Genomic DNA, 22,736 nt, shown 5'->3' with positions numbered 1-22,736 from the left:
CTGTTATCTTTAAAAAATACAGCATATTCTTGAGTTGGGGTTTAAAAATATACCTTATGATTCAGGGTACACAACTGCAGAGCATGAGTTGGTACTGAAAGTTTTCTAGAAATTAGTTTATGATCGCCTGATGTAGTCCAAGTATTAGAGTAGCAATTAAATTTTACAAATCTCTGCATTCATTGTCAATGCCAATTACATGCTACAAATGCAATTTCCTCGTTCACTACAATCACCGGTGGCTTTGTAATTACATTTTAAGAGCAACGTTCTTAACCTTATTTTTAGAAATGTTAACCACAGTCTTCTATCCTTTTACATTTTGTACAGAAACATCGAGGTTATTTTTACATAACATATTTTAAATGTTCAAAGCTTTTAGTGAATGGAGATGTTGGCAAAAATGAAATGTAAGCATTGGCATTTGAGATATAACGAGGTTTGCGTTTGTGTTACGTTCTAGGCAAGAATGAGGTGCAACAGAACTGGCTATTTGGCATATGAGCCACAAATACATGAGCCTAGACTGAAGTAGAGCTACTGAAATATCTATTTTGTTGTACAATGTGACTGGACATGTTTAATGCACAAAAGCAGCTGAGTCACGTCTTCCATGAGGTCGAGCACCAGGGCAAAGCAGCTGTATGGTGTGATCACAAGGCTCACAATAAGTGGCAGCTTGTGATATTTCATCTATTTTTCCATATTTTATTTTATTTTTTTAAAGATTTTATTTATTTATTCATGAGAGACAGAGAGAGAGAGAGAGGCAGAGGGAGAAGCAGCCCAAGGAGCAGGGAGCCCAATGCGGGATTCGATCCCAGGACCCTGGGATCACGACCTGAGCCGAAGGCAGACACTTAACCATCTGAGCCACCCAGGCGCCCTATTTTTCCATACTTTAAACAAGAATTCCTCCAGTTCTAGATCTTTCTGTATACATTTTCCTGATGCATATGATGCACAATTTGCAGAAACCACTCCAGGAACATAGAGATGGTCCCAGACTGATCCAGAGACCCACTAACCTGTCTTGCTCTTTGCTTGTGAGACCTGGCTGATTCTTCAAGTGAGCAGGAATCATTCCAGTAAAGGGACATGTTACTGCCCTAGCTGCCTCGCTGGTACTGGTAAGCCTAGGCTGCTTTCAGTAACACTGCCAGTGGGAGAAAAAAATTTTTTTGGCGGGGGGGGGCGGGGGATATAGTGAGGATCTAAAGGGATTTACCAAGATAAAAGATACAGTGGCTAGAGAAATGGAATGCCAACAATGAAGAGGAAAAGAAAATTAGGGAAAGGGGACATTCCAAGTTCGGAGGATTTTGTCTTGGTTCTTTTGAGAAATGATTTTGCAGCTTTGAGGGGGGCGGGATTTTATATCTTGCTCTTTTTTAGATTTGGAATATGTCTCTCTGTGAGGTAAGGACTTACTGTAAATGCATACATCGACTTCTCCTCTTTTTGCTAAGAAAATTGCCATTAAACATGCTGTTGCTGGTCCCTTATTTTGCGCCAAGTAAATGTTTAAATATTTTTTAAATAAACATGTTTCAGCTGACTGCTGGGTGAGATTCATTACAGCCAGGAGGAACTCAGTGGAACTGTTCAAGGAGATCTGGTTAATATCCCCATGATTTATGCCTGCGGTGGAAATTGCACTATTTACACGAAGGGCATGGTTTGGGGGGCAATAGCAAGGCCCGACTTAAGTGGGAATTTGCACAGTCAATGCCCACTAATGAAAATAGCTACAGTTCAGTGCCCTTTCCAATAGCATAATTAGGCCCTTTAAATGACATGTTATTTTCACATTTTTACTCTTAAACTGCAAACTTTTTCTTTCCATCCAATGTCTGCATTATTACTTTGTAAAAATAATTAAGCAACATAATACTAAGCTACTAGGTAACTTCTAAAATCGTATCTTGGTTTTTCTTTTGTAAGCTTTACCAATTGGGGAAAATCACATTTTCTTGATAGTTATATATATATATATATTTTTTTTTCAAATGGTCTGTGAGTTATCTGTATAGTGTCTGAGTAACATTGTAGAACCGCCATTTCTTGGTATTCTAAACACTTGAATGACTTCCATGTGGATAGAGGAGAAAGGACAGACCAAAAATTACACTGAAAATACAGCGGTTCGAAGGTCCTTGGGGGTGTCCTCATCTAAGTGATGAGTGATCCAGTGGGAAATCTCTGACACTGGGTTTGCTAGGTTTCTACTTGTTCTTTGTTCTTGCTCTCCAAGTTCAAAAGTTTTCTAATTTGTTTGGGAAGCAGAACATCCTGGAAATCAAGGTACTCTTCATGTCACATGATAAAACACAGATATATTTATTCCAGTCCAAAAAACTGATTTCGCACGAATAGACTTATGTATCTGTATCTAGATACAGATAACCAAATAGATATATGAATATTTATGTGTTGATTTTATGTATTTTTCAAGAATATTCAGTGTTGGTGTTGTAAGTCACACTCCCTGGATCTTTTATTTATAAATAAAACAAAGCTGCTTCCTGGTTTCCAGTTAGGGCTGTTTCCATCTCTTCCTGTTAGTATTTGTTTGCTACTTGTTTGCTCACTTCTGTCCTAGCAGATAAAATGCAAATGCTGATGTTTTAAGAGAAAGTCATGAGAGAAAAATCCAAAATTTCAAAGATTCCATCTACTTATTTGGGATTTTTCTGAGAGCTGAGAAAATTCCATTATTTGATTTTAGCAGTGAAGACACTGGTCCAGCTCAGAGTCCAGCAAAAATAGATCGGAGCATAGCTTGAGAACTGTTCTCCTAATTTGATGTTGAAAACCCACTACAATATCTAACTGCTGCTCAGAAGATGGAGGGTATTATCACAGGCCATGGTTAACTGGAAGGCAGCTTCCTTTTTCAAAAAATCTTTGTGAGCTCTAACTATGTACCAGGCACTGATTGAAGCCCTTTGCTCGTATTTTTAATCTTCAAAACTCTAAGAAGCAGATAATATCATTTATTCATTTATTAATACTTTTATACCAGGCACTATACTATGCCCTGGGGATAGAACATGAACAAAACAAAGTCCCTGCTCTTGTACCAAGGTACGATTCTTTTTTTTTTTTTTTTAAGATTTTATTTATTTATTCGTCAGAGAGAGAGAGCACAAGCTGGGGAGTGGCAGGCAGAGTGAGAAGCAGGCTCCCTGCTGACAGGGGTACAATTCTATGTTTAAATCTCTGCTCACACTTTTACAAGTTCTGTGACCTTGGGCAGATTATATAACTTCTGTGCCTCAGCCTCTTTATCTGTAAAGTGCAGATGATAACAGTTCCTACTTTAGGAGGTTGATATGAAGTGATACGATATGAAACTAATGACTTATTAGTTGTAAAGCTCTTACAACAGTGCCTGGCAGATAGTAAGCATGATGTCATGCATGTTCATTGTCAGGATCATTGTCGTTGCAAAGTGCTTCTTCTGTGTCAGTCACTTTTTAAAACATGCAACACATACATGTAATGGTAATAAATGATATGAAGAAAAACTAGGTAAGAGAAATAGAGAAAGACTAAAAACATTTTTTATGGGTGGATGGAAGAAGCCTCATGGTGACAGTGACATTTGAACAGATACCTGACAGAAGTGAGAGACTAGATCATGGGGACCATGGAGGGAAGGAGTGGTCTGGGTGCAGGGAACTGCATGCACAAAGGACAGAGGTGGGAGTGTGTATCATGCGTTCAAAGAACAGCAAGGAAGGAGCGCCTGGGTGGCTCAGTCGGTTAAGCATCTGCCTTCAGCTCAGGTCAAGATCTCAGGGTCCTGGGATCGAGCCCCGCATTGGGCTCCCTGCTCAGCAGGGAGTCTGCTTCCACCACCCCACCCCCCGCCCCACCTTATCCACCTTCCACCCTGCTCTTTCTCTCTCTCAAATAAATAAATAAGGAAAATCTTAAAAAAAAAAAAAAAAAAAACTAGCAAAGAAGCCAACAAAAGGGAGAAAAAAAGAGTGTGATGAGAGATGAGGACAGAAAGAGAAAGGATCATATTGTCACCAGCAAGACCCTCTACAGGCAGGTCTTACTATCAGTTTTATTTCTCAGAAACTAATGAATTTCTGGAACAGGAAAAGAAACAAACTCCACCTGGCCTAGACAAATTAGAGCTTGACCACCAGGGCGATGCTTGAGAAGCTGAGCCATAAAGTGCCGACAGTTGCCTCAACTTCATTATAATGTTAAGATCCCTGCCCTGGGAGAGGCGTGAGCTTGATTTACATAACATACAGTGTGTGCATAGCCAGGTTGTCTAGGTGCACCTGTGCAAACCTCTGCCCGCCTTTTACATGCAATGACAAAACTTTCCCTCTGAATATTTATCACAAACCCCAAATAAAAGGAACCCCTTTATCCCTGCTCAGGGAACCACGGCTTTGGAAATTACTCCCCATGATCTCCTTATTTGCTGTAAATAAAGTTGCCTTTGTGTAACAGCTCCATCTGGTGTAGTCCATATCTGCGGCTAAAAAGCAAGCTCACATTAGCTTCGTCCCAGTATCAGGAACAGCCCTGTATGAGACCTTTCTGTTTTAATCAGAACTTGACTCTGAATCAAGCTACAAGCCTCGGAACAGACCCCCCAATAACTTGTACCCATCTTCCTGACCAGGTTTTTAATAACGGTGAAATAAAGCAAGACATTTTTATCTGTTTTTCCCTTTCTCCCTCTCTCATGAATCCCGAGCAGTAGAAAAGTATCAGGAATAGAGCATTCCTCAAAACACATGTAATGAATGAATAAAGGAAGAAATTCTGTTCTAAAGTAAAGACAGAAGCCAACACACCAGCTTTATTATCTATTGAGGCAGTTGTTAGATGCTGCTCTGGGTTCTTCAGCCCAGTGGACTAGCTAATGTTGAACCCCAGGAGCAGGCAGACAGAAGCAGTGATCAGTGCATCTATTGGCAGGGCCAAGGCAGCCTGAGGAAGACGGACATGACGGCAGAACAGGAGAGAGCGCCTGCGTTCTGTCGGCTGTCACTCCCAGGGGGTGAAGGGACGCACCTGGTATTCTGTCCCACACTTATCAACCGGAGAAGTCAATCCGTCTTCCCAGGAGCAGAGTATCTAGAGACAGAGAGAAGCTCGGAATGTATTTAGGAATCACTCCCTCCATACGGAAACCAAGAGGAGAAAAAGTCTAGCCCACTAATGAATGAGACAGGCATACATTCCAGGATCTGGAGGGGGTAGGACATTCTCTGATTTACATTTTTAAAGGATTCCTTTGATTTGCCCCTCCAGATCCGCTCTTTACCCTCCTCTGGCTCAGTGCTCCGAGTGAACAGGACTGGACAGAAAGGAGGGCATCAAAGAGCTCACGTGGGGTGAGGTCTGGACATCCCCCTTTCTGGACTCTGGTAACTACTTCTCTACTCTGAGACAGCACATCATTTCTTTTTGATTTCCCTCAAGCCTGTCCTTACCTTTGCAACTTGCTCCTTTATTAAACTCTTCCAATTACCTACTTTGTGTACGCCCTCTGTTTCCTGCCTTGGTTCTGTTATAGAAATACTGTTGCCCTGGCCGTTCTGGGGGAAAGGTCTTATGGGGTACAGGGTTGGAGTGAGAGGAGGAGGAAAGTTTAAAAGCAGACCAGGAAGGAGTCGGCTCTTTTCACAGGTAGTTGGTGGTACTGTGCGCCCTGGTGCCGACAACAGAGGTAGTGAGAGGTGGCTGGAGTCAGGATTCAATGTGAAGGTAGAGCCAACAGGACTTGCTGATGCACTGGGTTTGGGCTCTAAGAGAAAAAAGTGTCAGAAAAGACTTCTTATTTTACAACTGCGGAGCAAAATGGTGCTGTTTAGAGGCCTGACAGAGAGAGAATTGGCTGCGATGTTTTCAGAGGTGGGAGGATATGCTCCAAGAATTTGCAAGACTGCATTAGCAAGTTTTTTCCTATTCGTATTTTCATCTCAAAACTGTGAATGCTAGAGCCTGTCCTGTGGCCTTCTGTGGCTTCTCCAATGATCTCTAGCCCATTGCAGATTTTTCCGCCATAGGGTATGAATTTTTACCCACTTTAATGAAAAAATCAAACCTGTATATGCGCCATGCAGCCTTTTTAAGAAAAAGAGGGAAAGGAAATATTTTAAACCAAATTGCCAGTGGTTGTTGCAATTGCAAAACTCTTGATAACTACTGGCCCACAGAATAAAACCCTAAGTTTCTGAGCACTGAATCTTCTCACTGGACCCACTGGTCATGCAAATTTCTGACTACTAGTGTCTTCTATGCTGAGCAAATATGTACAGTGTACTCAGCAATATCTTAATACATAGGTGCATGTGCATGCTTATGTGTGCGTGTGATGAAACCAAAACTGAAAGGATAGGAACCAAATTGCTAGAACTTGAGGTAACTTTTTATTTTCTCTTTGTACTTGTCCACATTCAGAGTTTTCTAAAATAATCAAGTATTAGTTTAAGAAACATTTTCTACTTTGATATTGAATCTTTAGACCGGGCATTACCTGACCATCTGTCTAAACAGTTAACTCCACCCTACTTTCACACACAAATGCGTTCACACACTGCTTTACTCTTCTTCACAGCATATATCCCAGTCTGAAATGATATTAATGATATTATCTGCTTGTTGTTCAATTCCATCAAAAAATTTAAGCTGAGAAGGTCTTCGCCTACCTCGTTTACTCTTTCAGTACCCAGATCAGTGCATGGCACTTAGGGCAATGATCAATAAATGTTTGTTAATTAACAGACAGACACACACACATATGTTTATTTTAAAGGTGTTTTGCAGCAGAGATTGTCATGGTGATTCTAAAAAAACAATCTGTACCACTTGTAGGAGTATAAATTGATACAAATTTTCTGAGGAAAATTTTACCACACATTAAAAAAAAAGAAACCTAAGAAAAATCATGACCTTGATTCAGAAACTCGACTTGTAGGGCTTAACAGGAGATTCAGACAAATATTTATTTACAAAAGTGTCTTTGGAGCATTTGCATAACAGTGAGAAAAATAAGGAAGCTTAAATATATCATGAAAAAACCATAAAATAATAAATCATTATAGCAATTAAACTGCTGTAGAAAGAGGTACATCAACTATTACTCAATTGTGAAAATAGGTAACAAAGTAACATATTCGAAATTCCTTAGAGGTGGAAAAGCTTGGGGAACTCTCAAGTATTAATTGTGGTTATTTCTGGGTTGGGAGACTGTAGATGTTGCAGAGTTTCTTCTGTGTGCTTATCTATACATTTTGAAACATCTATAATAAACTTATGAAATGTTTTATTTCATTTTTCAATAATGTTAAAAATCATAAGCAATCCAAAATGGATTTCCTAAGGACTCATAACTACAGCATAGCTCAAAGTGGAAAAAGTAAAATTTTTAAGTGAATTAGAATCACAGATATTTCTGAATATTTCCTCTCTTTGTTACCCATTTATCTCAAGTAGAACAACATTTCTCTGGGCTCAAAAGGGGACTTCAAGAGTTACCACCGTCTGCCAACAGAAATTATTATTGTGAATAATAATTAGGTTGACAATGAAAACGCTGGGGGGTAAATACAAAGCCACAATTCTCCATTATTCTTGAGTACAATCTACAGAGGATGGAAGCAAGTGGTGAGGTCCTCTTTCAAATTCAAATTGAATGAATAGTAGTAAGCACCACTACCTGTCCTGGGCCAACTGAACTAAGTTCTGAGGAAACAGAATGTGTGACCACGTCACTCACCAGGAACTGTATGTACTGATGCAGCTGAGAGAATTCTCACTGGACAAGCTGTCTGGAGTGCGGGCGTAAGGTGGCATTAAAGGTAAAGAGTGGCGGTGTGGACGGTGTGGGTTACTTCCTTCATCTGAGCAGTGGGTTGCAAAAATGGGATCTGAAGTTTGATATCGGTCCCGCAGACATGTAAACACTTAGAGTGCTTAAGAATAAAAGTTTAAAATCTTACTTTGTTCTTTTTAGGCAGAACACTTTGCAGCTGGTCCAATTCACAATTTCATTCACGGGCTCCTGCAATTTTTGATCCGTGTATCTGAGGTATCCGTGGATCCCTACTTGAAAGGTGATCAGCATTTGTCAAACAAAAAATCCAGAGAACACTGCTAGTTCATGAGCAATATACCGTTAAATTTTAATAATGGTAACTTCCCGAAATTCTCAGGAAATAGGCACTAGATAGGATTTCCTCCTAGGCCTCTTTCTTAAAGCTTTGTCCTGTTGCCGCATATCTGCCGGGGATGAAAACAAAGAAACAAAAAGTAGCAAAGAAACAAAAAGTAGCAAGCCCGTGTTAAGGGAAAACAAGAAACAAAGCACAGTTAGAGTCAATGGTGCCAGGAGAGCAGGTGTAGATCAGTTTCTGCAGGACTTCAGCTGCCAGAATATCAAAATTTGACTTTATCCTGATGACAATCAGAAGTCCTTGATGGAGAGATAGAATAAAAATTTAAAAGCAGCCTCTAAATTTCAGAAACACAATCCACTGATAAGAGTCCATTTTAAAGAGGAATCTCCAGGCTTGGGCATGAGATCATGCCTGTCAAACCATTTCTGTCTCCAGATTAGTGATGGGTGACTTGGCACCCTGGCTGATGAGCTGGCAAGACAGGAGCTATCGTGGGTCATATCAGAGACCGCCACAGACACCCAGGGCAATATGATTTGTCACTGAAAAGGAGGAGACAGCCTGAGAGCGCCCCATCCTCTGGCTGCTGAGTCATCTTACTCCGGTAGTTATTTAAACAGAAGCCTCCAGCACACACGCGATCAACACTCCACTCAGACAATGGCCAGACCTCCAGAAGTCATGTCTAGCTTGGACTGCCCACAAGTGCAATTTTCAAAAAACGGTTTCTGTCTTCTTTTCTCCATATTCTCACACTGGGGTTCTGACTTCTGGCTCTTTTCCTCAAAACTGGCCTATCCAGCCAGTCCTCCTATGAGACCTCAGCCCCAGAGGCCATCAACTCCTGTTGAAGTTCTCCCGTGGTCCTTCCGATTGGACTTTCTTGTATTTCTTTTACGTCAACAAACACTGGTTGAGCATCTGTTATGGGTTAGGGACTGTGCTACAGGTAAGGGTTGGTTCAAAAACAAATAAGACACATTGCTTGCCTTTTAGAAGCTCCCAGTCCAGGGGAAGAGACAGTCAGGAAACCAGGAAACCTGGCAACCACCATATACAAAGTGATGACTCTAAGGCAGGTGAGTACAAAATGATCTTTCGGACCTTAATTCTGGGGGTGGGGTGGTACCACCCCTCTTCTCTAAAAGCCATCACCCTCTCCGTATGGCTCTGCGGGAGGAATTGAAGGGATGTGGACGGATGGATGTTTTAGAAGGGCGTTTCAAATCCACCGTGTATTCGCATTTCCACCTGTCTACCAGCCTGTTTGACCCGGGCCCGGCAGCTGCTCTGTCTGGCTGTGAGTGCTGCCCACGGTTCTTTTTCCTGCCCATTCTCTAGGTGCTCTCTTCCATGTGTCAGATGAGGACTCCCTTCACATTTGGCTGTCATCTATCAGCCACAACTGTCCTGTCCAGAAGAGCTGGCTTTGGCTTTAAAGCCTGCTTCCTGGCTGGGCTACTCTACTGTTCCATTAAGGATACCATTTGATATGACATACGTTGCAGGTGCTGTTGATGAAAGTGCTGAAGGAGCTGGATGGGACTGACGTCTTTGGGGAAGGGTAAGATTCAGCGTGCGCATGCAGCTGTTCTGTCCAAACGCTCTTCTGACCTCCCAGTGGAAAGGTATTGTAAATAAAGAGAAAGGGCACTAGCTTATTTTAAACGCCAAATATGAGCTAGGAGCTGTTCTCGGCACTAGGTAAAAGCTTTATTTAGTTCTCACAGTAATATTGTTCTTATGCTAGAGTCCTATTTTATAGACGAAGGAAATTATGGCTCGGAGAGGTTAAGAGACTTACCTAAGGTCACAGAGCTGTGCAATTTTTTGTTGAGTTTGAATCTGAACATAGATCTATGTGATTTTGAATGCTGTATTCTTCAAACCACTGGAATAGTTCACAGAAGCAGCTGCAGAATACTAACATGGCAATAACGTTTCCTTTTTTTTTTTTAAGATTTTATTTTATTTATTTATTTTAGAGAGACAGAGAGCGTGTGGGTGCACACGAGCTGAGTAGAGGAAGCGGGAGAGAGAAAGAATCCCAAACAGACTCTGCGCAGAATGCAGAGTGCAGAGCCCAATGCAGGGCTTGATCTCACGAACCTGAGATCATAACCTGAGTCGGAACCAAGTGGGTTGCTTAACCAACGGCGCCACCCAGGAGCCCCCATGGCAGTAAGATTTTTGATTTCAGTCTGATTATCAGTCTTCCAAGAGTGATATAAATACAGGACATACAGCATGAGTTTCTGAATCTTTGTCTTGAGACACGCAGCCAATCAGAAGGAACTGGGGTAGAAGGAAGCAACAAAGATATAATAAAACCAAGTTTATCGTTTGAAAGTATGGATAAAAATGTTTACATTCCCAAAACTATAAATATTGAAAAATTAAAGACACACTGAGAAAATATTTCTGTTTTTATGACTTGTTGATATCCAGGGGGTTTTTCCTTAAGCCTCCAAACAATTTACAGCATTGCCAGCAGCATTCAGTACATTCAGAACAGGATCATTTCACCCACAGCTGAACGAGGGCCATGCTTGGGACAGCACCAGGGGGGCCTTTCAGCAGACAGGCCAGGGAGGAAGCCAGGGTCAGTGAGGGAAGAGCAGAGCAGAGCCATTTAAAGCAACACGGTTTATGTAAGTGTGATCTAATTGCTTCCACTGGAAATGGGTCAGATTCCAGTTGAGAGAACCAGGGGCCTTGATGACCCCGGTGAAATCAGATTGTGGCTTTTCTTTCAATCTCCTCGGAGAATATGGTCCTCTGGTGAAAGACTGATGCTTGAATTCATTTCCATCTGCTGTGTTTCCCAGTCTCTTCTTGCCTCCTCGTAGTTGATTTGCATTTTTTTTCTTTTCTGGTGAAACACGTTAAACTAAACAGGATATGTCATATGACAGACTGTGATAAATTTACTATTGGGAATAGGGAAAAAGTATGGGATAAAGAAATAGGTCTTTTTTGTCTCTCACGACCATGATTCAGTTCTGACTCAAAAGGAAGTGTGCCACCTACTGAATCACGGAAACCACTTCCTGTAGCTGTTTGGTTTATTCTGGAGGGGCATTAGGCCAAGTCCTGCCCTGCCCTGACCCCGACTGGCTCTTCAGAGCCAAAGCGTTCACAACTTGAGGTGGTTTGGCCTCGTACTCTGAGAACATTACATATTAAATTACAAGTGTTTCGTTTCCTAGCAAAGAGTCTTAAGCAACATGAAAACGAACATGTGTTATTTGCAAACGGAGTGTCTCATTACTCAACCTGAACTTCCGTACTTTTTCATAAGGTATATATCCCAGATAACCATTCTCAGGATCGGAATTCACGCTGCTTCTGTTTTTCCTGAGGGCAGTTTGGGCAGTCTGTAGGGTGGCATTAACCAGATGAGGTTTCAGGTGTACCCTTTCATTAGTGAAGCAATACTAGCCTTTTATTCATTCATGCAACGTATTTTTTGAGCACATGCTTACTGCCACGTCCTGTGCAAGGTGGGGCTAGAGGATACAGTGCCAAATGAGACATACAGCTCCTGACCTCATGATGCTTATGATCCACACTGAATGGAAATTAGGTTCTCCTCTCCAGAGGAGAAGATTGTGTTTGCACACAATTAAAAGGAATATCAACTAAAGGAAAACTTGTTTCCTCTTTGCCCACAGGATATTTCTGACACCAGATGCTTGGGTTTCTCCACACCAAGGAATTCTCCAATTCTCAGCAGCCACTATCCTGTAATTTAACTAAATTCTGACAGTAATTGGCCAGAATTAGCACATGCCCTCAGTTTAAGGGCTCAGTCCCACAAGATTGCACTTCAGACGTCGATCCTAAGACCCAGGTTGTCATCTGCACTTCTGATCAATGGGATATAAATTGAGCTTTTCCACCATCTCTTCTTTGGGTTTGATAATTAGCCAGAAGGGCTCAAAGAATTCAGAAAAATACTTCATTGACATTTACCGGTTTATTATAAAGGCTAGAACTCAGGAACAGCCAGAGGGAAGAGATACTTAAGGTAAGGTGTGGGTGGAGGGGGGTGTGCAGCTCCCATCCCCATCCCTGGATGTGCCACCCTCCCAGCACCTGGATGTGTTCACTGATGTGGAAGCTCTTAGAACTCCATAACTTAGAGGTTTTATGATGATTCGATTGACATGATTGATTAAATCCTTGGCCATTGGTGATTAAGTCATTCTCCAGCCCCTCTCCTCCCTGGAGGTCAAAGGGTGGGACTGAAATGACCTGATTGGGTCCTCTGGCAACCAGCCTTCGCCTTCCAAGAGTCATCTCATTACCATAAACCCAAGTATGGTTGAAAGGGGCTTGTTATGAATAACAAAAGATGCCCCTGACCCCGGTATTACTCAAGGAACTCCAAGGGTCTTCTGTGCCAGGAACCATGGAGGAAGACCAAAATATATATTTCTTATTATACCACAATCATGCAGCCCCAGCCTCTAGCATTGGGCCTTGCAGAAAGGAACCCCTCAATACTTGTTTGAGTAGCTACGTGAAAGAAAGAACAAAAGACAAAAAGACAAAGAAGAAAGGAAAGAAGGGAGGAGATAGGAAAGGGAGGGAGGAAAAGAAGTCACCTCACAATCATTTCTTACTGCATTTGCAAGGGAAGACGAAAATATCCAGCTATTTGTTTTCTTTCGTAGTGTCAATTCCAAATGGACTAAAGGTTTGTGGCCCTAGGTGCAGCTGGAGTCTCTAGTGCTTCAGGATACATATGAGCTCTTCATCAGGGAAGTTCAAGAAACAAGGAGGCCCATTCTGATGCCAGGTCAACATTAGAAGTCTTGAACACCCTCTCTGAGAGTAAAAGCCTCTTTATTGTCCACCACAGAATAGGCCAGAATCCTTAATGATAGATAATATTTTATTTCCCTGGTGGTCCCTGCCCAAAAGATATGTCAAAGAATGGCTACAAATCTGTGTAACCCTGAGCAAGTAATTTACCCACCTCATAGAACAGTAGTGAGAATTCAATCAGACAAGGGGGACCTGGGTCTTGATGACAGCTCAGGTGTTGATCTCAGGGTTGTGAGTTCTAGCCCCACGTTGGACTCCACGATGGACGTGGAGCCTACTTAAAAGAAAAAAAAAAAAACAAAACAGAATTCAGTGAGACAATGTCTAGAATGGTCCTTGGCACACAGGAGGCTCCTTGTAAATAGAAGCTTTCAGTGCTAACTTCTATTTTTTTTTTTAAAGATTTTATTTATTTATTTGAGAGAGAGAGAATGAGAGATAGAGAGCACGAGAGGGAAGAGGGTCAGAGGGAGAAGCAGACTCCCCGCTGAGCAGGGAGCCCGATGCGGGACTCGATCCCGGGACTCCAGGATCATGACCTGAGCCGAAGGCAGTTGCTTAACCAACTCAGCCACCCAGGCGCCCCCAGTGCTAACTTCTCTTAATCTCATTACCATTACTATTTAGACTACTGTTACTTAGGTTATATCCCGTAAGGCCAGCAGTGTTTCCAGGATCTGACCAGTGGCTTTATGTTTAATAATGGAATTCTACAGTTCGGTGTCACAGCCTCTCTAAACCCATGCTCTCCTTTTGACAATCTTAAACATTTTATATTGACCTCCAGTTGAAACTCCCTGTCAAGAAGAGATTGTCTAGGGGCGCCTGGGTGGCTCAGTTGTTAAGCGTCTGCCTTCGGCTCGGGTCATGATCCCAGGGTCCTGGGATCGAGCCCCGCATCGGGCTCCCTGCTCCGCAGGAAGCCTGCTTTTCCTTCTCCCACTCCCCCTGCTTGTGTTCCCTCTCTTGCTGTGTGTCTCTCTGTCAAATAAATAAATAAAATCTTAAAAAAAAGGAAGAGATTGTCTAGATTACTTACTTATGTCTAATTTATGAGAGCAATATTTTTCCCCAAATGTAAGGTTATATAATGTAGAATGCTTTAAAAAATCATATGTAACCCAAATATAACTAGTGTTATAAGATAAATAGAGGCATATTACAAATTCTAAGAGTTTATTTGAGCAACAATTGCACCAAATTGGGCAGCGCCAGACCAGAAGTGGTCAGGAGTGCTCCACCAACAGGAGCTAAGAGAAAGACTTCTAGAAACGAGGCGGAAGCAAAGCAAGAGAACTATTTGATTGTCAATAGCTTAAGTGCTTGCCTTGTTTGGGGAAAGCCTAACTGACTGTGACTGGTTGTCCTTTGTTTCAATTTTAACCTTGAGGAATTAGAGGCTTAGGTTTGGGTTTGCTTATGTAGGCTGCTAAGGCATTAGAACCACCTCAGTCTAATGGCCTCCATTCTTTAATTTGACCCTAGGTATTTTTGCCCCTGACCTAAGGCTATTCTCCAGACATTTGACTTACAAGAGGAAGAAGCAAAAAAAAAAAAAAAAAAAAAAAAAAGAGAAAAAGAGGAAGAGAAGTAGGAAGAGACACAAAGAAGGGAAAAATCCCCAACAGAAATACTGAAGAGAGATGGAGTTTTATTGAAGTTTCCTTAAGTACTGCTGAGGTGTTTGTACGGTACCCCACACCACAAAGATAAGCAATATGTCGTTCAAACCTTTTTTGAACGTGTTCAAAAGGTGTTTTCACATTTTATTAGCTACAGTATAGACCGTAGAGCTGCCTCATTCCCTCCCCTCCCCTTCCCCCCACCACGGGGTCAGGCCTTCCCAGAAGCCCCTGCCTTGGCTGCCTGCACCCGCTGGAACTCCTGCTGCAGCTGAGCCAGGGTCTCCCTCTGTTGCTCTGACTGCCGTTCGAGGTCCCGGAGCTGGGATTCATATCGCTTAATTTCAGCTGTGATATAGTCCAGCCTCTTCCCCACGGTGGCCCGAGCCTCTCCCAGCTCCTGTTTGACCAGCACAGGACCCAGAAGTTTAAAGACCACGTTGGACCCGTCTAGCAGGGCCAGCTCCTCCTTCACGATATTATTTTCTGTTAGTTGGGCCTCAAGCTTCTGCCGCCCTGACATGGATTTACTCAAGTCCTTCTGTAGCTGCTGATATTTCTCCACTTCTCCCTGTAGCTTCTTCTGGATTAGATCGGCCATGGCGGGGACGAAGGCCTGCGGGGAGCGGGAGAGGGGCGCTGGATGGTACCCGAACTCCCCTCTCTGGCCTGGCCTGCCGAAATGACAGCACTCTTGAGAGGCAGCCTCCCGGGGCGTTGCAGCCTCACCCCGTCCACCCAGTTTCCCTCATTGTTTCCCTTCATTTAGAAACCCAACATCTCCCTTCACAATAGCTTCTTCTTTACTCAGATGACACTTTTCTTCTCTGTTTCCTCCATATTATCCCAGAGTCTGCTCCCTGTTTGACCTCCTCTGAGCTTCCCTAGTTTCCTCCCCTATCATATCATTTGGCTCAACAAAGAATGGGAAGTTAGACCCTAACTGAAGTTTTCAAAATAAAGGCATTATAAAAAGCTCTTTAGCCAAGAATCATGATAACAATTACAGCAAACAAATAAATTAGCTCACAAGTCTCAAGCCCAACAATATTTTAAACCCTCATCTCTACATACAGTTTTGTTCCCATTTTTGGTCTGTTCATTGATACATCCCAAGTGGTTGTAACAGTACCTGGCAAAAATATTTATTGAATAAATAAATTAGCTTAAGAATTAACATTCCAAATAAAACAAAATGCCATTAGATTATCCTTTCTGCTTTTTCCTCTTAAATATTCTGTGTGAAACCAATAGTCACACATGCATCCATATGAAAGAATACAATTTTGTCATTAATTTTTTTATTATGTCACTTAAGGTCAAATGTCACAAAAAATTATATTGAACTCTTGACCAATCTATCTATTTTTTCCATTGGAATATTGGCCCAACTAAGAAATAACATCAAGGAAAAATTATTTGTTGGCAGAAAAATATCCTCTCTAAATTCTTGTGTGTTTTGTTTTGATTTTTCCTTAGTGACTAGAGGTCAGTTTCAATCCACTGAAGCACAGATTCCAAATTTTCAATCTGGTTTTCTTGAGTACTGACAGAGTGCCAAGAATGAGGCAATGACACAAAATCACTACCAAGACACACACACACACACACACACACACACACAGTCTAGGGCACGTTCTGGTGACTTGCAAGCTTCTTCCCCTCTAAAATGTATTCTCAAATTCTTATGAATTTTTTTTTAATCTAATACACTGGTCAGGGTATTCCAGATCCTAAAAGATATAACAGAATCATCTACTGACCAAAGATTATGTGTCCTCTACTTATCCTTCCTTGTTTCTTTTTTTATTTTTAAAGATTTTATTTATTTGAGAGAGAGAGAGGGAGAGTGAGAGAGAGATCACGAGCAGGGGAGAAGTGTAGAGGGAGAAGCAGACTCCCCACCCAGCAGGGAGCCCGACGCGGGACTCTATCCCAGGACCCTGGGATCATGACCCGAGCCGAAGGCAGCCGCTTAACCGGCTGAGCCACCCAGGCACCCACCTTGTTTCCTTTTAAAATTTGAATTTTAGGGGCGCCTGGGTGGATCAGTCGGTTGGGTGTCTGCCTTCAGCCCCCTGCATCGGGCTCCCTGCTCAGTGGGGAACATGCTTCTCCCTCTCCCTCTGCTGCTCTCTCTCTCTCAAATAAATGAATAAAATCTTTTTTAAAAATGTGAATTTTAATATGCTTAGGGATGGGTCAATGACTATAAATGTAATTACTGAAAAAGCAATAATTTTGTGTTAGCCTAGTAATAACGGAAACTACATGTTATTTGACAGCCTTAAAGGAATCACATGTTTGATGTAGTACAGGGACAGTGCCCTAAAAGGGTGGCATGCTGGACTGCCAAGAGAACAAACGTCCACTACAAGTAATATGAGCACCGGGTTTGGATGCAATCCATCTCTGTATGTGACTGGCTGCAGTTCACTCCATCTGAGCCCGTTTTTTTCAGCTATGACTAGAGATATCAACACCTATCTCCTTATTTCATGAATCTCTTTACTAAAATTAACCATAATCTGTTGTTCTGTGATTCTATAAGTCTCAGAATAATCTTTCCCTGTTATAGCTAACTTCTCAATCATGGTCAGAGATATTCACCTGGTTATTTTGGCTTCTCTAATCCTGCTGGAGAAAACACCTCCAAGGGAGCTTTTGGTCAGGAGCTGACAATGGCATTTAAGGTCACTTGTCTTTTGATAAAGAAGGAGAATTTGAAAGGAGACCAATAATATATATATACATATATATATATATATTTTTTTTTACTTAGATCTAGTAACTTCCCTGATAAGGATATGTAATTCATACTTGTTACATCCTAATTAATGCCAACCCCTTTTTATGCATTATGTCATTTAATTCTCACAGGAATCCTTTGAGATAGGTTATCAGCTAGGGTGTTTGACTGTAAGTTACAGGGGAAAAAAAATCTCTAACTGACTAAAACGATACAGGCACTTGTTGGCTCACCTAACTGGTAGTCTAGGGAGAGAGCAGCTTCAGGATTGGCTGATGAATCTAGGGGCCTCATACTGTCACCAGGTTTCTAGGTCCTATTGCTGTCCTTATATCCAGCACTGGTTTCCTCCTAACACCAGTTTTCCTTTGTAGCATGGCCATCAGTAGAAAACCTGCTTCTTTACAGAGATCTAGCAAAGGTGAGAGACTACTCCACCAACACTGAAAAAAGTGAAACAACTGCCTTCTCCTTAGGATCCACCTTTAGTCTGATGCTTGTCTCTTAAATAGTAGCTATTGGGGGTAGAGTTGGGGGGAGGAGAAATACTATGGTATGATTAACTCATCTCGTGATCCAGAGGATTATGATTATCTTGACTGATTTGGATGAATTATAATTTACTCCTGGTGCTGGGGCAATTCTCTGCACCACAATGACTACTACATAGTGAAAAAAGAATAGATCAAATTTGGGAGAGCCAACTGTAATGTGTACTACAGGTAAATATTGCTAATTCCCAATTTACAGATGAGAAAACTGACACACAGGGGAAAAGGTTAAGTTAATTTGCTCACGATGATAACTGAGCCTGGATGGTTTAGTTCCATTCTAATAGCAATTATCTCCTGCATGAATTTCTTTCTTTTTTTTTTTTTTAAGATTTTATTTTTAAGTAACCTCTACACCCAAGCTGGGGCTCAAATTCACAGCCCTGAGATCAAGAGTCATATGCTCCACCAACTGAGCCAGTCAGGTGCCCCTCCTGCATGCATTTCGTAAAGCTTATGATATATACAAGGAATTCCAAGATAAAGAGAAGGTGTGTAAAGGAAAGACCACAGTACTAGGCATCAAGGGATGAGGTTCCAGTCTTGTCGCTCCCACTTACTAGCTGTGTGACTTCTGTGAAAATGAGAATAATAAAACCTACTTACTGGAATAGTAGCAAATACTCAAACAGGAACCCTGCAGAAGAGTGGCATCATTTGGGAACTTGCTTGAAATGGAAATTCTTCACCTCACCCCAGACTCATTCAGAAGGGGGGGGGGGCAGCAATAAATTTAATAAGCATTCCAACTATTTCTGATGCTTGCTAAAATCTGAGAACCGCTGGCCTCACACATCGCCTGGTGCACAAACTTAGGTTTGTTCTTATGTTCTAAAGACAATGAGCATGTTGACTTCTATCTCCAAGAGCTCACAAGCTAGGGAAACAAAAAGTTCCATATTAAATTCTTTAATACAGGACCATACTGAGTGATAAATTATCAAATACAAGCTGAATGTGCTTTGAAAGCTTATTAAGGGGTTGAATTTATTTCTAACAAGGCGAATCTCAGAAGGCTTTATAGATAAAAATAGGGGTAAAATAGCTATAAACTGTAAAGTAACACAGATAATCAAACTTCCAGGGGTTACTGCAAAGTTGTACCTAGAAAGTTAACTTAATATATATCAGTACAGGGGCGCCTGGGTGGCTCAGTCGGTTAAGCATTGGACTCTTGACCTCAGCTCAGGTCTTGATCTCAGGATCATGAGTTCAAGTCCCAAGTTAAAAAATAATAATAATTATATACATTATGTATGTGTGTATATACAAATTAACAGATTAGATAACTCATATTATATGTGAATAAAAACCCATCGAAGTCAGAAGAGGAAAATTTTAGTCCTGATAATTACATTTACCAGCTGTCCCTCAATGTCCTATTTCATAAAAAAAGAGGTTGGTCTGGAACCCTGGTTCTTAATCAAGGGAAAATAAGGTAGGCCCAAGGCATGTGCAGACTTAAAGCTTCCACAGGGGAGTGTAGGCACAGCCTGGTTAAAAAGCACTGTACTAAATTATCTAATCTCTGGAGATTATCAAATGTAAAGTTAAAGCATTAAGGAAGTATGTAAACATTTAAAATCTGTAAGCCAACCTCTGCTTTTTCTTTCTTTTTTCTTTTTCTTTGCTTAACATCTCTGAAAGTGCTCCAATACCTGAACACCCAATTAATCAAAGGGAAACATCTGTAATATGTAGCAACTAAAATATCACCTTCACTGTGTGGATCACAAAGTCCTTGGCAATGACTTCCATACCAGACTAGTGAGTGTTGTTGTTCTCATTTTCCAGATGGATAAACAGAGGATAAAGGCCTTGTTCAGTGTCACACATTTCTGTCACCAACTGAGAGACAATGGATGTCAGTCTTCTCTTTCCTTCAACGATAAAAGCTTTCAAGCTCTTACAGTCAACAAGAACTTTTGGAAAGATTACACTGGCTGAAAGGCATATACATGGATGACATCGACAAATAGGAGGAAATTAACTTGAAGCTGAGTGTCTAACTTATTCACTGACTCTCAGTGGTAGAGACAAAAGAAAAGTAAAGTTTTAGCAAAGAAGGGTCTGAAAAGAAAATAAATATAGCTAATTATCGAGTACTGTTTTTATACAGTAAAATAAGTGAAAATTACTCTTCTTTAGGTGGTAATTCCTATCTCTTAACTTGAGTCATCCATTCATTCAATAAATACTTATTATTGCCTTTTATGTGCCAAGTCCTCATTTCTGTACTGGAAATGTAACAATGAGCAGAGCAGATAATAATAGTAATAACAATAGCTATTGTCGCAGGGACCAATAATATATTAATAAATAATAACTGTTGAATAAAATGTCAAAACCCAGTGTGCACTAGCATTCTCTTTGGGGCTGTACCCACTGACTATAACACAGCTAATCTACTTTGAAATTCTCCAGCTTTCAGGCTCTCTATCAAAAAAGCTATTGTTGAACCTGCTTGTGCACTCTCTGTCTCAAAATGAATAAATAAATAAATAAATAAATAAATAAACAACAAATTTGAACTCTCAAATTACTTGGCTTTAAAAAATGCCATCTTCATACTGTTTTAACACAAAACAAGTGTTCCTTTCAGTTTTGCTTGCAATGAAAACAAGCATATTTGAGATGAATTTTCAGTGGTCAATTCATTGCATATATGATCTGTAAGAGTAAATGCTTTGGGGGGGCTCTAAAAAACATCTCTTCGTCTTTTTAAATGTCAGTGTACTCACAGTGATGGTGCTCTCAGTTGTTAGGAAATTTTTTGAGACAAGTGGGAGGGGAGTGTGGAGGGGGGAAGGGGTAGAGTGATGCAATATTTCTGAGTGTCATGTGATTTCACAATTTGTTTTTCAATCTGTTTGGTTGGACTTCCAAAAAGAAACTCTCATATATCAACAAGCATATAAACTGAAGCTTCAAACACTAAAAACAAAACCACAGAGTTTCAAATATACAACATGTATATATTCCTATTATTTGATGGGATGTTCCTGAGAAATGTGAATTTTTCTCTGACAGATTTACTAACTTGCTTCATCTGAACACAAGAACCATAAACAATACCCAATGAGAAAACTTTCTGTGTTCTCCAAGGTCAAAGTTGGAAGAAGTGTAGGGAATTCAGTTTTCCTTACTCGACAGTATTCATCATTCTTGTACTCAGTATGCTCATGAAAAATGCAAGCCTCTTATAGTTAGCACAAAGACGCAGCAAACTTTCAGGGATAAAATATAAACTGATGAAACTGGGAGGATGTAAAAATATAGCTATTAACCTCTTACAGTCCCAGATTTAAAGTTGAAACTCTATGCCCTTCATTGTGAAGAAAAAGTCAGTCAATGTAACTGTAAACAAGAAAACCAATCCTTGTTTTCCTGTTCCACTACTTTGAGCACCTGTGAGAACTTTTGCTGTTACTTAGCCATTAACCTACGCAGGCCTTCCAAGTTTCTGTGTGTTGTGTTTTTCAGTGTTTTTCCACTTTCTGTTGAGCGTTTCTGGTACAGTATAGATTGCTCAGTGATAATAGGTACATGAGGAGGAAAAAACAAAATTCAAGTTCCAAAATGGGATTAAGAATAGCAGCAATAAAACATAATTGTCTGGAAAGGACAGTCTTGGAGGCAGGTGGGTCAAATAAAATACACACTTGGTTTGGATCTGGAAATGTTTCAAATTTGTCTCTATTAAGCATTTATTTGGCAAATAATAAGCCAGTTAACTTTTCCGTGATTCTTGATTTTTTAAAAAGGTTAAAAACAAATGAAGACATAAGTTTTTTGTTTACTTGTTTATTTATTTTTGTAATTTCTACACCCAACATGGGACTTATACCCATGAGCACGCTCATCCGACTGAGCCAGCCCGGTGCCCCGACATGAGTTTATTTTTTAAAGGAAATTTGACAATTAAATATAAAGTGGCATGACTAGATTATATGGCAGTAAAATGTAAATTGTTTTGTTGCCAGATCCAGAAGCCTGAGACAATCTTCACTGTCATAACTGTAGAGTGTCTCACTATGTATTCTTCCAATATTCTCAGATTTTTTTCTCACCTTTACTATACCACATTTTATTCATGGGTACCACAAACATGTTTATTTCATTCAAGTCCTAGTCAACTTTTCCATATAGATTAAGAATTATTCTCCCATAGAGCTGTGGCCTTCTCATAGCATCTTAAGTCCTATGCATTTAACACTCCTGTGTAGAAAAAGAACACACCACACTAGAATTCTGATGATGATATGATGAATCACATGTCAGCAGCAAGTTATTATATAAAGTTCGAAGCTTGTTAGAGCAGAAATGGTACTAAAAATAAAATCCCCCCACCCAAAAAACTCTTCTAAGTCCCAGGGCCATCATTTTTAAATAAATCTTGCATGTATTTCTTCCATATCTTGCCAGTGTAAGAGTATTAATATTTACAAAGTGTGCAATTCATTACCAGGTAGTAACTCAAGCAAAGGAAGAAATCTGGCTGGATCAGTGATTTGTCAGCAAGACCTGAATCACGGGAGGTTGGTCTCTGGTGTATCCTCCTGGTCCAAAAAGTAGGAGGTGGTGGTCCACCGAGCCAGGAATTGCCTGGCAGGAGCAACACCCTGGCTGTTGCGCAGGGTAGGTTGCATTTTTTGGCTTTTGCTCCTGAACCAAAAGTTCAAGTGTGAAAACCGGGACTGAAGCCTCTTCTCGGCTGGAACCAAGACACCCCCAGTTCAGCCAGAAGTTAGTTTGAGGGTGTAGTAGCCCAGCATTCCAGGAGTGGCACACGGCAGCAGGAGGGGTGCCAGGGCTAGGCCCC

At 40.9% G+C, this 22,736-nt stretch overlaps 1 protein-coding gene and 1 pseudogene across 4 annotated transcripts in view; one reads left to right on the top strand and one right to left on the bottom strand.

Moving 5' to 3' along the window:
* The first annotated feature begins 8,766 nt into the window (after window positions 1-8,766).
* LOC148164369 (uncharacterized) overlaps window positions 8,767-22,736 on the top strand; it is a 106,232-nt gene continuing 92,262 nt past the window's right edge. The window contains exons 1-5 of one of the 4 annotated variants that reach the window (XR_015768191.1): window positions 8,771-8,883; window positions 9,156-9,238; window positions 9,668-9,723; window positions 10,145-18,405; window positions 22,383-22,552. Coding sequence is in view for 1 of the 4 variants with exons in the window: in XM_088023386.1 (XP_087879512.1) it covers window positions 8,820-8,883; window positions 9,156-9,238; window positions 9,668-9,723 (203 nt within the window). In the remaining 3 variants the exon portion in view is untranslated. Of the gene's footprint in view, window positions 9,239-9,667; window positions 9,724-10,144; window positions 18,406-22,382; window positions 22,553-22,736 lie in introns of all 4 variants that reach the window. The other 3 variants (XR_015768190.1, XR_015768192.1, XM_088023386.1) reach the window with 3 other exon arrangements.
* LOC114199968 (prefoldin subunit 6 pseudogene) lies at window positions 14,792-15,347 on the bottom strand (annotated as a pseudogene).

Source organism: Eumetopias jubatus, unplaced genomic scaffold (genome assembly GCF_037043125.1).
Source record: "Eumetopias jubatus isolate StellerSeaLion01/CBP00866 unplaced genomic scaffold, mEumJub1_p1.0 scaffold_5, whole genome shotgun sequence".
In the NCBI taxonomy this organism is placed as follows: domain Eukaryota; kingdom Metazoa; phylum Chordata; class Mammalia; order Carnivora; family Otariidae; genus Eumetopias; species Eumetopias jubatus.
This window is presented reverse-complemented; position numbering and strand designations above follow the sequence as displayed.